This window comes from Suricata suricatta, chromosome 9 (assembly GCF_006229205.1).
Source record: "Suricata suricatta isolate VVHF042 chromosome 9, meerkat_22Aug2017_6uvM2_HiC, whole genome shotgun sequence".
NCBI classification, from domain to species: Eukaryota; Metazoa; Chordata; class Mammalia; order Carnivora; family Herpestidae; genus Suricata; species Suricata suricatta.
In genome coordinates, this window is record NC_043708.1 from 135,645,952 (window position 1) to 135,666,568 (window position 20,617).

General features: G+C 47.0%; 1 protein-coding gene across 2 annotated transcripts in view; it reads right to left on the reverse strand.

Moving 5' to 3' along the window:
* IQGAP1 (IQ motif containing GTPase activating protein 1) overlaps window positions 1-20,617 on the reverse strand; it is a 97,217-nt gene that overhangs the window by 18,972 nt on the left and 57,628 nt on the right. For both annotated transcript variants that reach the window (XM_029952557.1, XM_029952558.1), the window contains exons 15-25: window positions 11,519-11,609; window positions 11,170-11,337; window positions 10,341-10,483; window positions 7,293-7,463; window positions 6,587-6,670; window positions 6,419-6,490; window positions 6,256-6,325; window positions 5,701-5,909; window positions 4,115-4,270; window positions 3,718-3,881; window positions 2,567-2,791 (exon numbers count right to left, since the gene is read on the reverse strand). In XM_029952557.1, the coding sequence (XP_029808417.1) occupies window positions 2,567-2,791; window positions 3,718-3,881; window positions 4,115-4,270; window positions 5,701-5,909; window positions 6,256-6,325; window positions 6,419-6,490; window positions 6,587-6,670; window positions 7,293-7,463; window positions 10,341-10,483; window positions 11,170-11,337; window positions 11,519-11,609 (1,553 nt within the window). The remainder of the gene's footprint in view (window positions 1-2,566; window positions 2,792-3,717; window positions 3,882-4,114; window positions 4,271-5,700; window positions 5,910-6,255; window positions 6,326-6,418; window positions 6,491-6,586; window positions 6,671-7,292; window positions 7,464-10,340; window positions 10,484-11,169; window positions 11,338-11,518; window positions 11,610-20,617) is intronic.

Genomic DNA, 20,617 nt, shown 5'->3' on the forward strand with positions numbered 1-20,617 from the left:
ACACTCAACCAACTGGGCCACACAGGCACCCCACAAATAAACATTTTAAAAAATATATTTAAAAAATTATGAGGTCATGAACAAGGATGCAGCAGTAGGGACCAAGGGAACAGATATAAGAGATACTAGAGAGACACAACCAGTGGCACCTGGTGACCCCTTAGGTACTGGTGACAGAAGTGACAGTTACATATAGGAGCGGAAGCCTGAGGAGCTGACAAGATTCCTCAAGGAGAGGGCACTGAGTCCGAAAAATGTGGCAGGAAAATAGACATTCGAGGCTTAATTGGGAAGGACAGGAGGGGCCAAAAGACAAAAACGAAACGTGGGAGTCAGGTTCTGGTACCGTCAATGAGGTCAAAGAGTAGTAACGATTATCCTGGATTATCTGAGTGGTCTAAGCCCAATCCAGAGTGTCCTAACGAGAGAGAGGCAGGGGCAGATGGGGTACACAGAAGAGGAGGCAACGTGATGCAGAGGCAGGACCACAGCGACCCATCCGGCCACGCGCCAGGGGCAGCAACAGCCACTGGAAACCCAAGAGGCAGGAACAGATCCCCCTGCTGACACCCTGCTTTGAGCCCACAGATCTGGATTCGGATTTCTGGTCTCCAGAACTGCAAGGGAAGCCATTTCTGTTGTTTCCAGTGACTAAGTTTGTGGTAATTTGTCACAGGAGCGACAGCAAAAAGATACACAGTTAACTTGTGGCTGAATTACAAATATAAATAGACTACCAACAGAAGAATTCAGCAAAAATCAATAAACAACATTTTGTCTGAAATAACTGGCTACGTGGAATTTAGGAGTATCACATACTTTATTACTTCTAAGTTATATGTTCTATTTATATCAGTAAAACTTGTAACTTTACGTGGAGATGACGTTTCTAAAACGTAGTAGTGAGCAAACGGAATAACGGTGCTCAATACGAGTGTGGGCAGAGAACCGAGTGTCACATTGCTGAGACTTTAGAGGCAAACATTCCCAAGAGGGGCAAGGTCCGAGTCTGCTCTGTATGTGGCCGCAGCCCCAGGACCCGGGATGCCTGCGGCAGGAGGGCTCCCCTGCACCTTTACACCCCCCAGTGAGCAGCGGCAAAGTAATGTGTTGAAATCAACTTCCATTTTTGGTAAAACAAAGGAAGACCCCAGTTTCTGACAGGCACTCTCAAGGGAACAGCACCCAGAGATGTCCGTGGCGCTCTGATATGAAATGGACAAAGGATACCTTCGTCCCTGAGCCAGTGTCCACAGGGCTGTCGTCCAGGAGTGGCCTGAGTGGCAGGCAGCACTTCCCAGTCCAGTCCCTTGACTGGTCTGCCATATTCCAAGATCGGAGCCTCAGGCGCACGGGGCAAACCACAAACGGCCTCTTCCTCGCACGCAGCAAGAACCCGCCTCCTGGTGACAGACTGGCCCATTGCTGAGAAACTGATCAGGCGGCAAATGATCCCAACAGCGGACAAGCCCTCTCTGGGAGTCAGCAAAGCGTTCGGTTCTTCATCCAAGCGCACCGTCCGCTCTGCCCGGGGGCCGGGCACCCGGGACGCACGGCAGGCCGAGCGGTGCCAGCGTAAGGAGCAGCGCCAGAAGGAAGGAACCTGGGCCAGGCTGTACCCAACTCACTTCCGTCGCCGAGCAAGTCTGGCTACGACTCCAGCTGAGCTCAAACAGCTGAGAGAGCCACAGAGGACTTCCAGTCTCTGGTCCACAGACCACACCTCGAAGAGCGAGGACGGAGACAGCCCCTCCCCCTAAGCTCCGGAGACCTTAGCACGTGATCTAACGCTACTCCACCACCCCCAGGAAAAATCACCCTGGAACAAGCTGCTCACCCAAGCCGGAAAGAACCAGAAACACACTGCCTCTCTGAACCGTGCTTTTCCTGCATGACCCACATTCCACGACACAGCTTTCTCTGGACGCAGTGCTGTTGGTGGTTAGACCACTGCCCGGGCCCAGAGGTCCCAAGTTACGTTCGTGCAGTTGGTCCAGCCCACTCCCAGCCAGACACAGTGACCGCCCGCGGCGTCCCGTCCAGCTGCGTCTCCAGTCTGGCCAGGGTCCCTTCAGGTCCCGGACCCCCAAGCTCCTTCCACCTCCGAGCACCCAGCTCTCAGCAAGACTGGCCGGATCTTAACCTTTAGGTCTCACCTGAGTGAAATTTCACTTCTCAGAGAGGCCTCCCCCAAGCCCTCCACCGAAGCTAGTGCTGTCCTGTAGCCATTATAGTTCCTTAAGGCAAAACTTGTAAAACTCTCCGTTTGTGATTTCATCTCTACGACCTGTCTCTCCCACACAGTAACTATGAACAGCGGGCAGAGAGCTTGTGTGTTTCACTCACTATTGTATGTTTCATTTATTATTGTGTGTCTAACGGTGCCTGGCACATAGTAAGCACTCAATGGATATTTGCTAAATAAGTGAACCAATTAAGAGGTCAACATTTTAAGAAGTTTCTAGGGAAACCCTCCTTGAATCATTATCAGTTTATAAATCAAAGGTTAGCTGCTTAAAAGGGAAAATACCGGAAACCAAAGGGAAAGGTGTTAGGGTTACCATACCTCGCCTCTCCAGTCTGCGACTCCATCTGATTAACCCAGGACTTGTATATATCCACAGGGTCGGTTTTGATGTTGAGAGATTTGTCGTCCATAATCTCCTTCACAACAGGGGCCAGGATCTGTCTCAGGGCATTCTGGCCCCGGGCACCTCGGTTGAAACTCACAACCATCTTAATAACCGTAGGATTTCCTGTCACGATCTCTTGAATCTGATCTACTTTTGACCTATAAAACAGCAGATACAAATTCATTTTAAACTAACCACAGACTCTATCAATGTAAAGACATTGTTCCTATGTAGAGACCCTGGGTCCTAGGAAGAGAAATAGTTGAAAGGAAAGAGGTATATGCCCTTTCTCTAGAAACACTGACTGACACTGACCTGAGCCCAGGACCCACCTGCTGTTTGAAAACTCAATCATGGGAACATGAGCGGGTCCTTTTTTAGACAAAAATGTGGAATCTTCATGTTTAGACCAGCTTTTTTAAAATCCTATCTTAATATAGAATCTTCTGGAGTGCCTGGGTGGCTCAGTCGGTTGGGTGTCCAACTTCAGCTCAGGTCATGATTTCGTGGTTCGTGGGTTTGAGCCCCACATCAGGCTCTGTGCCGATCCCTCGGAGCCTGGAACCTGCTTCGGATTCTGTGTCTCCCTTTCTCTCTACCCGTCCCCCACTCATGCTCTGTTTCTGTCTCTCAAAAATAATTAAAGAAAAAATTTTTAAATATAGAATCTTCTTAAAATCACTTTTGCAAATCTCTCATTCTACCACCTCCCCAAAGCAGCAACACTTTATATCAGTGACTTAAAAAGTAGAAGCTTCACGGGGTGCCTGGGTGGCTCAGTTGGTTACGCATCTGCCTCTTACTCTTGGTTTTGGCTCAGGTCATGATCTCACAGTTTGTGACTTGAAGCCCCACAACTGCACTGACGGTGTGGAGCCTGCTTGGGATTCTTTCCCTTTCTCTCTCTCTCTCTCTCTCTCTCTCTCTCTCTCTCTCTCTCTCTCAAAATAAACAAACAAGAAAAGGCGGGGGAAGCTTCTTGAGCAAGTATCTCCCACAGATGACAGTGCTAACTGAGGTCAAAGCGAAGCCCCGGGGAGGCGTGGCGGGGGCGGGGCCGCGCGGCGGGGCAGTCCACTCATACTTGATCTCCTCCTGGAGGGCTGTCTTAAAGAGCCGCAGCAGCAGGTACTCCTCCCGCTGGTTGGACGCATAGTTGTACAGGGTGAAGATCACAGAGTCCATGAACTTGGTGGACTTATTCTGGGGCATCTGAAAAATCAGCTTTGCCAGATAGGTGGGGTTGGTCTGAAATAAAAACAAGAGAGAAGTCATTTCTGGATAATATAAAGGCTGACACAAATACGCATGTCCTTTTACACCTAAAGGTTTAGAGTGCGCCTAAATACTAAAGAAGACGGCCCTTTGCTCACCCCTCAGTGGAAAAGAGAAACGCTCTTGCAGAGATTGATGGCTAAGGCATTCTTGCAGGAAAGTAAATAAGCCAAATCCTTACGATACCAACTCCAGGGACCACTCACCTGCAGTAAATAAAACAGATGCTGGTAAGCCTCCAGTTTCTCCCTCTTCTCCTTGCTCAATGCCTTGAGGCCTCCCTTCTGCTTATTTAGCATCATCATATCAGATAGCTGTTCCTTATTTTTTTTGGTAAGTTTTTTACTGTGGGAAACCACATCCTGCAAACAAAAACACACACATAAACCAAAAAGCTAAACTTGCAAGAAAGTCTGCTGCAGTGACAGATCCCATGAACTATTTGAGAATCACAACACTGTAGCCCATTTTCATCACACCAGTCAATCTACTCCCACCTCCACCTCCCCATAAACCTACACCACAGGGGCACCTGGCTGGCTCAGACAGTAAGCCCACGACTCTTGTTCTTGGAGTCGTGAGTTCCAAGACCCACTTTGGGTGTGAAGACTACTTAAAATCTTTAAAACAACAACAACAAAAATCTTTAAAACAAAGAACCTGGGCCATAAAAATATCCACTGGCTCAGGAAACCCAACTTCTGGAAATTTTTTTTTTAATGTTTGTTTATTTTGAAAGAGAGAAAGAACATCAGCATCAGCACCTGCATCAGCAGGGGAGGGACAGAAAGAGGGAGACACAGAATTCAAAGCAGGCTCCAGGCTCTAAGCTGTCAGCACAGAGTCCGACACGGGGTTTGAAACCCATGAGCCATGAGATTATGACCTAAGCTGAGGTCAGACACTTAACCAACTGAGCCACCCAGGTGCCCCTATCATTTTTTGTTTTTTATTTTTTAAATGTTTATTATTTTTTGAGAGACAGAGTGCAAGCAGGGGAGAGAGGGAGACAGAGAATCCAAAGCAGGCTCTGAGATGTCAGCTAACAGCAGCAAGCTCAGTATGGGGCTCAAACTCACGAACTGTGAGAAAACGATGTAAGCCAAAGTCAGACATTCAACCACCTGAGCCACCCAGGTCCCCCATCATAAATATTTTTAATGGCAATAGCTATTTAATATTTAGGTTATTTTTCCAGTTTGTAGTACAAATAATATTACAGTTAATGTCTCTGTGAATACGTAGCTTTTATGGTATTTAAGGCTTTCCTTTAAGATAGATTCCCAGAGGGGCACATGTATGGCTCAGTCGGTTAAGCATCCGACTTCAGCTCAGGTCATGATCTCATGGTTCTTGAGTTCAAGCCCCACATTGGGCTCTGTGTTGACAGCTCAGATCCTGAAGCCTGCTTCTGAATCTGTGTCTCTGGTTCTCTGTGTCCCCCTCACTCATGCACACGTGCTCACTCGCTCTCTCTTTCCCCCCCCCCACTCAAAAATAATAAACATTAAAAATTTTTTAAATACACATTAAAAAACCTATTCATGACTACTCATCATATGGGAAGCACCTTATCCTCTAATATTGAGAATGTAAAACACAAAATGATGGTTGGGTGGTGGAATAATGGGATGATTTTTATCTTCGCTATTTAAATTCTGCTACTGAATTATTTCATCTGTCACAGAACTGTAAAGAATGGACGGTTTAGCTGAGCAGAAAGCCGCGCCCCCGCCTGCAGGTCAGAATGGGGGAGGCAGGGCCCCGAGGCCGGGGGTGGCGCTGGGCCTACCTGCAGTGTGATTTTGTTCTTCACGAGCAGCCCGATTTTGATATCCATGAGGTTGAGGTCATTCTCCAGCTGCTGGTTAGAACGAATGAGGGTAATGACCTCTTCTCGCATCTTCATCAGGTCAAGCTCCTCCTGGAAATCCTGGTCACTCTGATCAAGCAGGTGGACAAATTTTCGGACCACAATCATAGGAGGGTCCTCAGCATTGACTGACAGAAAGAAAGTGTGTGTCAGACATCGGATGAAATTTGCCAGAAAAAGTTCTCAATCTTGAGGAAACGTCAGCACTGTTTGGAAAGAACTCTCTTCACACTTAAGGTATTTATTTGTGAGGTGTGCACGGACCCCCAGCAAGGAGTGCTCCTGGCCATGCTCCTGCCGCACCACAACAGAGGCTAATGCAGCGGAACAATGACATGCCACAGGGTGAGCAAAGGGGCTTCGGTCGCAAGCAGCACCCCAAACCCCAAGCCTCGCCTTTAGGACCAGAAAAGAGATCCGAGGAGAACACCTAGGCCCCGATGGCTCTCAACTCTGCTGAGCACAGTTACTCACTGAGAGTCTTGTAGTCGTCACGAGCTTTGTTTGCTCGAATAAAAGCCTGGATTTTGATGATGTCGTTTATCTAAGGAACAGGGAAGAAGCAATTCCCTGGTTATTTGTCCACCAACAATACAGCAACACTAACCCTACCGTCCTCATCCCCGAGGGCACTTACGTGGTCTCGGAAGTACTGCAGGCGGTCTCTGTAGCGCTTTCTGGCCTGGTGCATCCTTGCCAGGGACTGAATCTGTGGGAAAGGGATCCTGGGAATTAGAACAGTCCTCCTTGTCAACCCCCAGCACGCCCGCGCCCCACGCCGAGAAACCTGGCCGGGCTACCGCACCTTGACAACTTCGTCCTTGTGGGCGCGCAGGTAAGCCAAGCGATCTTGATACGCCTTCTTCTGCTTGTAGCCCCTCCATTGTGACTGAAACCATGGAACATTACAGTTGACATATTACTTCCCAAGGATCAGAGGAAGTTAAAAAAAAATCTCATCTTGATAGATTACGCAAGTGCAATTCACGAGGAAGCTTAAAAAGGCCCGCGCCCCCCAGCGCCTCCACAGGAGAGCACACTGACTTCCACGCTAATGTTCGGGCGGCGCTTCGCACCTTTTAAGGGCGCCCACACGGGTCCCCTTATGGGCTCCTTGCAACAAACCAGGCAAGGAAGGTGTTAGCATCCCCCATCCGCAGAGGAGGAAACACACTTAGGAGGGTTCACCACGACCGCCAAGGCTGGGGCCCTTACTGGTAATTCCCAATTCTTCCCTGGACACCATGCTGCCCTGTCACTGTTTTCCTCAAGATTCAAATCTGACACAGAGGAACAGGGTTCAGAAGATAATGAGGTGTCCCAGAAGAGCGGCCTCTGGGCCGGACCACTCGCCCCTAAAGCCACCCAGCACACTCTAACAGTAACAAAGACGAAGTGCTTGCCAAAAGAGGGAGAGACCGAGGAGAGGCCAGGGGACAAAACACACACGGGCCCGCAGGGCTGACCGCTCACCGGCCCACGTGCCGTCTGCGTGGCCGGCGCGCGAGTACCTGAATACAGGTGATGGCAGGGATCTGCTTCTTCAGGAAATTCATCCTGGACCGGAACTCCTGCCGCACCAGATAGCCGCGGCAGCGAGCCTGCAGCCTGGTGATCAGGCCTTCGTTGGCGAGCCACAGCTGCTCTCGGTTGTACGCGGCCGTCACCCCAGAGATGGAGCTCTGAAAAACGTTCGGTCACAGGGAAGACATACATAGGGGAGAACGAACACAAATTCTCATCCAACCCGCCTGGCTTTCTAAGTCTGTTCTAGATCTCTAACTAGCAATGGGGACGAAAGGCCAAGCTGTTCTCACATCTAAAAATTAAAGTCACAAACACGTGATCTCCTTTACTCACTCACCTACCCAGCACTGACTGCCGGCAGCTGTGCTTGCTAACGACAGGACAGAGCACAGGCGCCAACACAGGGCTGGGTACCAGGTCCCAGCGGCCCCCCGGACTGCCACCAGAGAGGAAGGACACCGCAGGGGAATGGCCGGATCGCAAAGGGTCCAGAAAGGTAGCCTGGAGTGTGTGAACTGTCACCACAGGCACAAGGGAACAAGCAAACTTTCAGAAGAGGAATGAAGCCATCAGACTTTTTAAAAAATATTTATAGGGGCGTCTGGGTGGCTCAGTTGGTTAAGCATCTGACTTCAGCTCAGGTCATGATCTCACAGTTAGTGGGCTCGAGCCCCACATCAGGCTCTGTGCTGAGAGCTAGCTCAGAACCCGGAGCCTGTTTTCAGATTCTGTGTGTCCCTCTCTCTCTGCCCCTCCCCTGCTCATACTGTCTCTCTCTCTCTCTCTCAAAAATAAATAAAAACATTAAAAACAATTTTTTTTAATATTTATTTATTCAACTAAACTCTATACCCAACATGGGGCTCAAACTCATGACCCCAAGGTCAAGAGTCGCGTCGCGTGCTCTTCCGACTGCGCCAGCCCGGTGCCCCCATCACTTGTTTTTAGATCAGCAGCACTGGCACCAGGCCGCTGGCAGGGCGGCGCGAGTGGGTGACTGCGGATGCTGCCGCCGCGATCCAGGAGGGAGGCGGCAGCGAGAACGCCAAGGACACCTGGTGACCCATGTAAGCCACACCCCCTTCTCCTCCGTATTACAGCCTCAGTAACTTTTCTCTGGCCAACAGTGTGCAGCCAACAGACTACATGAGCTGGGGTATACCGGTGCATGTGGTGTAAGCCGAAGTTTGTGAAGATCTTTGGGAAAGCTCCTTGAGAGAGAGACAGAAAGGGGCACCTGGGGGCTCAGCCAGTTACATGTCTGACTTTGACTCATGTCATGATCTGGCTGCCCATGAGTTGGAGCCCCACATCAGGCTATGTGCTGACAGCTCAGAGCCTGGAGCCTGCTTCCGAGTCTGTGTCTCCCTCTCTCTCTCTCCCCCACTCATGGCCGCTTGTGCGCGTGCTCTCTTTCTGTCTCAAAATTTAAAAAAAATAGGGGGGATTGCCAGGGTGGCTCAGTCGGTTAAGCGTCCGACTTCAGCTCAGGTCGTGATCTCACAGTCCGTGGGTTCGAGCCCTACATTGGGCCGGCAGCACAGAGCCCACTTTGGATCCTCTGTCCTCCTCTCTCTCTGCCCCTCCCCTGCTCACTCGTTCTCTCTCTCCCGAAAAAATCTTTTAAAATAAACATTAAAGGTTGTTTTATTTTTAAGTGACATCTACACACTACACAGGGCTCAAACTCACAACCCGGAGATCAAGAGTCACACATTCTTCCAACTGAGCAGCCGGGTGCCCCAAACACGGCTTCATACACCGTTTCAGCCTGTTTCTCTGTGAGACTGTGTTACAGTTTTCAGAGCACCTGCGTCTGTCTGCCTCCCACTGGGGTCAGTGCCCAGCCCCCAGCTGTGTGCGCACTGGGAGCACTGGGAGGGGAGCCTCTGATACAGCCTCATACCCCATCACGGTGAGCTCATTAGCAGAAAAAGTCAAACATCAAAGAAGTAAGAGGAGAACCTCAAGCACAAGACAGAAACTCATCCCTCTGATGGGCGTTCGGAATAATGGCACCAACTCGCTTCTTACACACGTGGAGATTCTAGTCATTCCACACGGGGTCTGGGGATGCTGCCCAGCTGGGGCTGGGGCAGACGGCCTTTGCCGTCCTCTCTAACATCTCTGTGCCTATTCATAAGCATAGCAGGGTGCCTGCTATGAGGAGTCAGTAGAGCGTATGACTCCTGATCTTGAGGTCCTGAATTTGAGCTCCATGTTGGGGGTAGAGATTACAAAAAATAATGATAAAATTTAAAAATTTATGAAAAAAATACATAAGGAGGAAGGAATATGTCTAACCATGACCTACAGGAGCTCAGACCATCTCCCTTCGATACCCTGTCCTCTCTAACGTTCGTTACACAGCTCCAATTTAATGAGCATGAGCTCAGCACCAAGTAATGGCACAAGTGCTCAACAGCTCGTCAAGGACAAGATGTGTGGCCCCTACACACAAGCACTGCAAACTTAGCGGCTCACTTTAAAAACAAGAAGTGACCGGGGCACCTGGGGGGCTCAGCTGGTTAAGCGTCCCACTTCAGCTCAGGCCATGACCTCACAGTTCATGAGACTGAATCCTGCATCGGGCTCTATGCTGACAGCTCATAGCCTGGAGCCTGCTCGGGATTCTGTGCCTCCCACTCTCTCACCCCTCCCCTGCTCATGCTCACAAGCTCACGCTCTCTCTCTCTCAAAAATAGACATTACAAAAATTATTTTAATAATAAAAACACTAACTGCATTTAATGAGGAGTCAGAGCAACTGATCATTTTTCTTTTTTCCTGATCATCCAACTTTTCTTTAATGAGCACACGATTTATCTGACTGACTTCTACAATTCAGAGGTCGTAGTAATTTAGGCCCCTAGTCCTTCACCACTAGAGGGGAAAAAAACTACCCCAAATAGTTCATTAAATAGCGTTAACTTCAGTGCAGTGCCTCTAACCACAGGCCCGGTCTTCCTCACTAACATTCGCTCTAGAACATGTTCTCTCAGCTTCTTGTCTCGGGAAGAAACGTGACGTACCTGGATCTCCTCCCGAGAGAGCTGCCGGGAGCTCTGCACGAAGGCTGGGGGCTCCTCCCATCCTCCCGCCTGGGTCTCCAGGTTGTGGTAGTAATGGTATCCGCCCTTCACCCAGTGCTTCGCCCATCTGCTGTCGTTATCTCCTGATGGAAAATAAAGGAAAGATAAGACACCGGAGCCACACTCCCCACGCTCCTACGCTCCTACGTCTAAAACAGTGGGACTGTTCCGGCCGCATTTACAGCTAAATAGAACCGTTCCAGAGCCCTGTTCCTTACATCTCTAAGAGTAAAGGGGCACCTGAAGCCCCTCCAAAATTTTGGTTTTGTAATGGCTCAGTTCACTCATTTCATTTTAACGTTATAAAAAGAAAATATAAAGTCCAATTGTGGAAGTAACCTTGACTAACTTTATTCCTTTCAAAGCCTGCATCTAAGAACTTGCATGTCAGAAAACTATTCTGATAAAAAGATTTGCAACCATTTAGCCTCTCCAGTTAATAAATAAAAGGCCATGCAATGGATGAAAAATCTTACCTTTATTCCCCCTCCTTCAGAAGATTAACTACTTTTAACTAGTATCTACTGGCTTAGCTAATCAGAACTAATGACACCCCGTGAAAGATAATCAATCAAATCTTTTGATCCTTCTTGCCTTTTCAGAAACTGGCCTTTTAAACACAGCTGCCTTTGTGAGGGGCAGTGGGGTGGGGGGGGGGCATTAATAGAGACATTACGCCCTCAGGGACTTCATCTGCACGTGCAGCTCCCCCTCCTCCCGCCCCCTCACCCGCCCCCTGAGGGCACAGAGGTCCTTCCCCATTACTCACCTGCTGCCAGTTTCTTCTTCTTGGCCTCAGCAAGGTCACTCTGGTAAGTGTCACCGCACTCAGGGATGACCCCATACAAGCCGACATCGGGGGAACGAAGGGCACTCAGTGTTCTGCCGACGTCGCCACTCTCCACGGCCTCGTTGATGGCATAGATTCCGAGGGCAACTGTCCCAGAAGAGGAGGGTCAGCAGGATAGTTCAGAAGTGTCTAACTGCACACACGACTGCCCCATGGGAGAGTGCCCTGCCCCCACCCCAGCTCTCTGTCACGCTGGAGACTGGCACAGGGGACAGCGCGCCACCCCCCTGCCCTCCACAGAAACAGAAATAGGACAACGGAGACTTACACCTCTGTGCTTCCTGGGTGTCCTTGTTGGACTGCCGGATTCCACCCTGAATCTCATCCAACCACAGCACCGCCGACTCATCCTGCATCTCCTACACACCATTAAAAAGCAAAACGATACCAGAGTCACGACGTTAGGGTACAAGAGATCAAGGGACTTCTGAGGCTCAATGAGATGTAGAAGAAGTTCGAAACACGGAACACACATCGAATAGCCAACTGGAAGAGGCTGTGCATCAAGAAACTGGCAGAAGCTTAGGAGACATGCCTCAGACGCAGGGAACGGATCACATGAACACGGACGCAAGTGGTTCAGGAGGTCAAGAGCGCTAGAAGTGGCAAAAGGACCAAACTGGGAAGGGACCTGGGACTTCATTAGCGTGATGAGGGCACAGCATGAATATGAATATGAAGGCCCCCTTTGACGATAATACTGAAAGGAAGTTAATATTCTCTATGACCATTTTTAAGACCATCAGACTTTACCACAGGTAAAGCCAGGAGTCATTAGAGGCAATCTAACTTAGCCCCAGCTTACAGTCTAAAACTTGAATGTTACATCAGTGGCTGGAAACGTACAAACACATTTTCACACAGAAACATGATCAACAGTGTTTAGTTTCCTCAGCATGGCCAACAAAAACCTCCCTGGTCCACAGTGCAGTCCAAGTTGAACACCGAGGATAGAATCAAAATAAAAGCAGTGGCTTACTTCCCTTTCTAAATAAGTCTTTGACTTAAAAAAAAAAAAAAAAAGTAGCTAGCTTATTGGCAATCATTTGCTCTGAAAGACATTTTAAGCAGTCTTGGATTGGCAGAAATCTCCTCCAGTATCTTCTAATTTCCAGGAATCTGGCTACCACGCTCTGACTCGGGCAAGGAGCTCAGGACCGAGCCCCAGGAACTCCCGGCTGTGAGGGGACAGACTGCCATCCCGCCAATGCCAGTGTGCGAGTCCGAACTGGAAACCTCCGAGACCAGCTTGGACCTCAGTGGGCACACTGAGGGGTCACAGACGTTTCAGTGGTCTCCAACAGTGAGGGTCCTCTGTTACTTAATGTCTGACTCCGTAGATTAACAGGGCCGTCTCCCCGGGAAAGGCAAGGCGCCGCAGGTTTTGAAGCGGCCAGGCTGAGAGGGCCATGTTTGAGGTGATCCTGGGAGATCCAACAAAATTAACGGTTTCTCAGGCTTGAGCTAATAGCATTTGGGGTAAATAGCAGATCAAAAGTCCATTCTCACTGCTTGGTGTAAACATGACCTGCCAAGGACCACCGGGGGCAGGAACTACTTTTATGCCATCAGATGACGCAGGGCCAAGCGGGTCTTTTCAGGGGCTCAGGAGCCCAGCAGTGTAGCAAAACCTCAGAGGGAGCTTTACTTCCTCCCACAGGATTGTGAGAGAGGCACAATGCTTCTCACGCAGCAGAGCCAAACAGATGCAAAGGCACCTTGGTGACAGGACGAAGCCAAAGGAAGGCATGGGATGAAGCGGTGATGTATTCCTTCAAATGCAGAGTTTTAGCAAGAAAGATCATTGAAGCCCATTACGGTAAGTGGTAGGCTTAGAATCGTAAGAGGCGCTGTCCCAATTTTAAGAAACTGCCCTTGGGGACAGGAGATGAGTACACGGACGACAGAACGCATGAAGAGACCACCTAGAGCTGCAGCAGTTACCATGTTCCCACCACTAGTCACTTTCTAGTGCTGAAAACAGAAAATGGCCACACACAATCCCCCTAAAGTCACACCAGTAAATACGGGAAATGCTAAGCAATGGTTTCAGTGGGAGACAACACTGTCAGTCAGCTCCAGGTCGGTGACAGTGTAAACGGAGAACTCACACACTGCAGGGCTGAGACGCAACCTCCAGGAGAGGCAGCCTGAAAATCGTCGCATATAAAAACAGGTGTCCCCCCCAGAACCAGGCCCTTCTTGGTTCACTTTTAGGTTAACCGCACATGAGATTCCTCGGAGCAGAATCTACCAGACACAGAGGTGGGAGGCTTGGCACAATGTTCCTTGCATTCAGAGAAAGGCCAGCTTATCAAGCCTTCTGACCACACAGAGTTCTCGGCCTTCTCTGCCCTAGGCAGACTAATGCAAAACGATTAAAATAAACGTCTGCACATCCCGTAAGGAGCAGGTGCAGCGCTACCGTATGGAAGACGAGAGAAGGGGACAGACGGGTGTCGGATGCGTCAGGGAAAGGCGGTCTAGGAACAGCCCTCACCAGACTGAAGGAGGAAAGACAGACGACAGACACCACCTCACCCCAGTGCAGGGAAAGTACGGGCCCTCTCAGCTCCCGTCAGATCAAGTAAGATGACACAAACCCCAAAGCCTCCCGCACACTCGAACGCGATCAGCCGAGATGTACACAAATCAATGAGCAGAGAGTGAACTCTCTAGGCTGGATCCTGCGGAGAATACGGAGCTAAAACAAGACAATGTGAAAATGCTACATGACACATACTCAACTACCGCCCCCTAACAAGGCTGACACTTGCACACGGGAGACATTTCAGAAGAGGTAAAGAGACAGAAACCAGAAATAAGAACCAAAAAGAGTGGGCAATGATTGTAGGTAAATACGGGGAAAGGAAAGGGAGAAGGGGCGAAGAACAGCGGTTATATACGTGTGTGTGCATGTGTCTGTGTGTAAAGCACAGACTCGCACACCTCTAAAGGGCACTCCTTACCCCTTAAGTCTCTCCGGTTATATGTGGCATGGTTTGCATGTGTGATGACAAAATATTGTTAAATTACTAAATAGTATTAGATATTGATTTAATTTCATATTAAATAATACTAAGATATTAAGCTTTATCATCACACATGCAAACATGCCACACATAGATAAATATGCCATACATGTATACACACGTCAACACACGGGTCAACTATGCAGCCCCAGCAGCGACCAGTCAAAAGAGCAGTCCTGTGGCCTGGATGTGTGATATCCAGCTGGATATGTGGCTGGAGGGGGTATCAATCCTCAGCGGCTGCACAGCGGAAGTTCAGGGGAAGAGCAAGAACTGGGGGCGGCACACACTGTCAGGGTCAGGACAGCAGCAGTGCACCGACCACAAGTATTTCAATATTCCAGCAAGCAGTAGAGCTGCACTGTGCACACCAGCCCACGTTCAGCTACACGTGTGTATGTATGTTCACACACACTGTGGAGGGGAGAGTGGAGCAGAGATGCCCAAGATTATAGATGTCATGTCTACAATCATACACGGGGCGCCCCGGGGACTGCCTGATGTCCATGTCTTAGCAGGCAGATGTTACTACCCAATGACTAGCAATCTACCTTTAGCGAGTATTCCAAAACCACTAAATTTAAGTGAAGAGAGAAGTGACCTTCAGTGAAAACAGTACAGGAAGGACTTCTGAAAATCCTCTCCTACATGAAAGGAACAAAAACACTGGCAAAAATCAGCAGAAGCAACTTTTCCAAAACTACATAAATTGACCAAAGGCTTGCAGCAATCAGAGTTTATTCAAGCATAACCACTGAATCTCAGTAACCGTGAGCTTTGTGGCACTGCTAATGGCCCCGTGTCCATCTGTCTCCCCCCACCGTGCATGGCGCGCGCGCACACACACACACACACACACACACACCCCTCCTTCAGAGCCCCATCTATCCCCAGAGACCTGTCACTAGCTGACCTGGTAGGTAGATCCCTAGAAGGCCACAGCAAGACTGTCCCCATCTAAACTGACTTAGAGCAAGCCCCGTGGCAAACAGACTTTCCTCCAGGGCCATTTTTCAAAAACAATAAGAGGTACTTGTTTAACATCAACAGACATCTGTCTAGAGCGGTGGATAAAAATTCAGGCTAACAGTAAGCTAAGCTTACCAAAAAGCTTAAAAAGAAAAGTTTGAGAATGAGATGTCCACAGGTAGCTTTGGAAGCCTCTGACATACTCCTGGCATGAGAATCCAGAAGGCCCTAATACACCTGTGAGTTGTGCACATGCTCAGAAAAGATCTGAGAAGGCTGGAAGGGCTCTCCTCTTGCCAACCTTGAAGTTGTGGGCAAGCATGAAGTGAAGGCTAAGACAGAACTGCAAAGTACCCGGCTGAATGAAGACGCACCCCAGCACACGGGCCCTCGGTGAAGACTGGGAGATTTACTGGTTCCAGGCATTTAAAAATACTCTGCCTACGGGCACCTGGGTGGCTCAGTCCATTGAGCACCTGACTCCTGATTTTGGCTCAGGTCATGGTCTCACAGTTTGTGTGTTTGAGCCCCATGTAGGGCTCTATGGTGACAGTGTGGAGTCTGCTTGGGATTCTCTCTCTCCCTTGCTCTCTGTCCCCCCCTCAAAATAAATAAATAAACTTAAAAAAAAAACCTGTCTAATCATTAGCTGACTTCTACCTACTTAAGCAGAGACTTCAGTGGCCACATATGACCCAACAGAATTGAAAGTCACTGAACAGACAACAGTAACAATGACAACAATAAGCCTTGAGGATGAGGCAGACTCTGATTTCTAGAGTTGCCCCATGATTAAAAGGTCCAGTTTTCAACAAAAAATTATAAGATATGCAAAAAGAAACAGGCAAGCAAAATTTGACAAAGTATAATAACTATTCATGATAAAAACCCTCAAAAAAGTAGGTTGAGACGGGAGCACCTGGGTGGCTCAGCTGGGTAAGCATCTGACTTTGGCTCAGGTTATGATCTCATGGTTTAGGAGTTTGAGCCCCACATGGGGCTCTCTGCTGTCAGAGCCCACTTCAGATCCTCTGTCCCCCCCTTCTCTCTACCCCTTGCTCACTCATGCTCTCTCTCTTTCAAAAATAAATAGGAGCGCCTGGGTGGCTGGGTCGGTTAAGCGGTCGACTTTAGCTCAGGTCATGATCTCACACTTCGTGAGTTCAGGCCCCACGTCAGGGGCTCAGAGCCTGCTTTGGATTCTGTGTCTCCCTCTCTCTGGGTCCCTCCCTAGCTCATACTCTGTCTCTCTCTCTCTCCTTCAAAAATAAATAAACATTAAATAAAATTTTAAAATAAATAAACTTTAAAACATATATTGTTTTAAAAAAAAGTGGGTTTAGAAGGAACATATGTGAACATAATAAAGGCCATATATGAAGAACTCACAGCTAACATCATGCTCAATGGGGAAAGGAATTCCTAGATCAGGAATAAGACAAGGATACCCACTCTCACCACTGTTGTTCAATATAGGACTGGAAGTCCTAACCACAACAATCAGACAAGAAAAAGAAATAAAAGGCATCCAAATTGCTATGGAAGAAGTAAAACTTTCAATATTTGCAGAGGACATGGTATCATATATTGAAAACCCTGAAGTCTCCACCAAAACACTACTAGAACTGATAACATCACAGGATACAAAGATCAACATGAAGAAATGCACTGCATTTCTATACACTAATAATGAAGTAGCAGAAAGAGAAAGTAACAATCCAATTTATAATTGCACCAAAAATAATAAAATACCTAGGAATAAACTTAATCAAGGAGATAAAAGACCTGAACTCCAAAAACTCAAAAAATACTGATGAAACAAATTGAAGATGACACAAATGGAGAGAGATTCCATGTTTATGGATAGGAAGAACACATATTGTCAAAATGTCCAAACTACATAAAGCAATCTACAGATTTAATGCAATGCCCACCAAAGTATCAACAACATTTTTCACAGAACTAATACAATTCTAAAATTTATATGTAACCAAAGAAGACTCTGAATAGCCAAAGCAATCTTAAAAAACAAATACAAGAGGTGCCTGGGTGGCTCAGTCGGTTAAGTGTTCGACTTCAGCTCAGGTCATGATCTCACGGTTCGTGGGTTCGAGCCCCGCGTTGAGCTCTGTGCTGACAGCCCGGAGCCTGTTTCAGATTCTATGTCTCCCTCTCTCTCTCTGCCCCTCCCTTGTTTGCACTCTGTTTCTCTCAGTCTCAAAAATAAATAAATATAAAAAAAAATTTTTTTTAAACAAAACAAAACTGGAGGTATCACAAACCCAGATTTCAAGTTATACTAGAAAGCTGTTGTAATCAAAACTGTACGGCACTAGCAAAAAAAGACACATAAGATCAATGCAGCAGAACAGAGAGCCAAGAAAGAAACCCATGATCACATGGTCCATAATCTTCAATAAAGGAGGCAAGAATATGCAATGGGAAAAAGTCTCTTCAACAAGTGGTGTTGGGAAAATTGAACAGCTACATGCAAAAGAAGAAAACTGGACTGCTTTCTTGCACCATGCACAAAATAAACTCAAAATGGATTAAGAACATAAATGTGAGACCTGAAACCACAAAAATCCTGTAAGAGAGCCTGAGCAGTAATTTCTCTGACCTTGGCCATAGCAATATTTTTCTAGATATGGCTCCTGAGTCAAGGGAAACAAAAGCAAAAATAAACTATTGGGAGTACATCAAAATAAAAAGCTTCTGCACATCAGAGAAAACAGTCAACAAAAGTAACAGACAACCTACTGAATGGAAGAAATTTGCAAATGACATATCTGACAAAGAATTAGTATCCAAAATATGTAAAGAACTTATACAACTCAACACCCAAAAACCAAATAATCCCATTAAAAATGGGCAGAAGACACGAAGAGACATTTCTACAAAGACATACAGATGGCTGACAGACACGTGAAAAGATGTTCAGTGTCACTAATCATTGGGGAAACGCAAATCAAAACCACAATGAGGGATCACCTCACACCTGTCAGAACTACTAAAATCAAAAGCACAAGAAACAACAAGTGTTGGCAAGCATATGGGAAGAAAGGAATCCTGTGCACTGTTGGTGGGAGTGCGAACTGGTGCAGCCACTGTGGAAAACAGTACTGAGATTCCTCAAAAAATTAAGAATAGCGCTCCCCTCTTCTCCGTCATCACAGTGTGTGCAGCTGACAGCTCCTCACCATGTCTTCCGGCAAAACTTTCAGGGTCAAGCAATTCCTGGCCTAGAGACAAACGCAGAATCGTTCCATTTGCCATTTTCTTCCAGGATTTGGATGAAAACTGGTTAAAAAAAAAAAAAATCAGGCCCAACTCCAAGTGGAAGCGCTGGAGAAGAGCCCCGCTGGGTCTATGAGGAATTCCACACGAGACGCCAAACATACTTATGCCGTCATATCCTGTCATTCTATGAGCATCATTACTACCTGAACAAGAGACACGTTTTATCTGGGAAATGCTTCTTCTGTTACTTGCTTCTGCACCAGTAGTTTGGTTCAGCAATAAATATGTGAGATGTTTTGTTTGGAGAAAAAAAAATAAAAATACAACTATCATAATTCCAACTACTGGGTATTTACCCAAAGAATACAAAAATTTGAAAAGATGTATGCACCCTTATGTGTAGAGCAGCATTATTAACAGTAGCCAAATAACGGAAGTGCCCCAAGAGCCCACCATCAGATAGAGAAGATATGGTGTTCTCACACAATGGACTACTACTCAGCCATAAAAAAGAATGAAACCTTGCCATTTGCAACGACATCAATGGAGCTAAAGGGTATCATGCTAAGTGAAATAAGTCAGTCTGAGAAAGACAAATACCATATGATTTCATTCATATGTGGAATTTAAGAAACAAATGAACAAAAAGAAAAAAAAAAAAGACTCAACTATATCAGATGGTTCCCAGAAGGGAGATGGGTGGGGGGATGGGTGAAATATGTGATAGGGATTAAAGAGTGCACTTAATCTTGATAAGCACTGAGTCCCATACAGAACTGCTAAATCATTATACTATACACCTGAAACTAATATCATATCATATTATACTGGAATTAAAATTTAAAAAGAGAATAACAAGAAAAAAGAAAATTCTATGAAACTACCAAAGTGAAAAAAAAAAAGAAACAGGAAAGCATGGGTCAAACGGGGAAAAAAGCAAACAGACTTAAATTAGCTACTGTAAATATGTTCAAAGAAATAAAGGAAATCATTCTAAAGAACTTAAAGTATAAGAACGTCTCACCAGAGAATATCAATAAAGAGATGAATTATTTTTTAAAAAATGAAATCCTGGAGTTGAAAAGTACAATAACTGAAATGAAAAATTCACTGGAGGGACTCAGCAGATTTGAGCATGCAAAAAAAAGAATCAGCGAATTTGAAGATGACAGGTCTATTTGTTTATTTTAAAGTTTATATTTACTTTGAGAGAGAGAGAGAGAGAGAGAGAATTCCGAGCAGGCTCTGCACTGTCAATGCAGAGGCCAATGCATGGCTGGAACCCAGGAACCGTGAAATCATTACCCGAGCCAAAACCAAGAGGCAAATGCTTAGCCATCTGGGCAGCCACCCAGGTGCCCCGGGTCAATTTAAATTATACAGTCTGAGGAACAATATCCAGTCTAGGGAACAGGTAAGAAAAAAGAATGAGGAAAAATGAATCAAGCCTCAGAAACCTGTGGACACCATTAATAATACCAATATACGCACAACGGAATTCCCAGAGGGCAACAACAAAGGGAAGGAGGAATAAAAGATCCTGGAAGAAAATCTGAATAGGCCTTATGGCAAACACAGACATGGAAACAAAGTCTATAAAACACATTCTACAAAAGCAAGCAAGCAAACAAACAAAAACGAGCCATCTGGCCTTGCTGGTGAAGTCTAGCAAACACTCCAGTCCTTTAGAAACTCTTCTAAAACCTGGAAGAGGAAGTGATACTTCCCAGGGGTTCATTCTTTGAGGCCAGTATTACCCTGATACCAAAACCAGACACAAAGATATCACAAGAAAACTACAGACCAAATTTAAATTACGATTTCTATTCGCTAAATTTAGAACGCAGATGATTATTTTTAAAACCACTCCCAACAACGGCTCAGAGGAACTGCTAAGCTGAGGCCTAAAAAAAGCCAAGTCCACCAAAAACTGGTCTACGTAGCTGGGCTTGGCAGCATCAAGCAAGTTTTCCTCTAACTCTGCCCTTCTGAGGGATTCTGAAAGTTCTTCCCCTGTAAAAGGAAACGCTTCACACATCCTCTCAAACGTTAACTCCCACGGCCCAAACAAAGGAAGCAGTCAGGCTCACAGCGGGGCAGGAGCAGGTACACTTCCGTCCTCCACT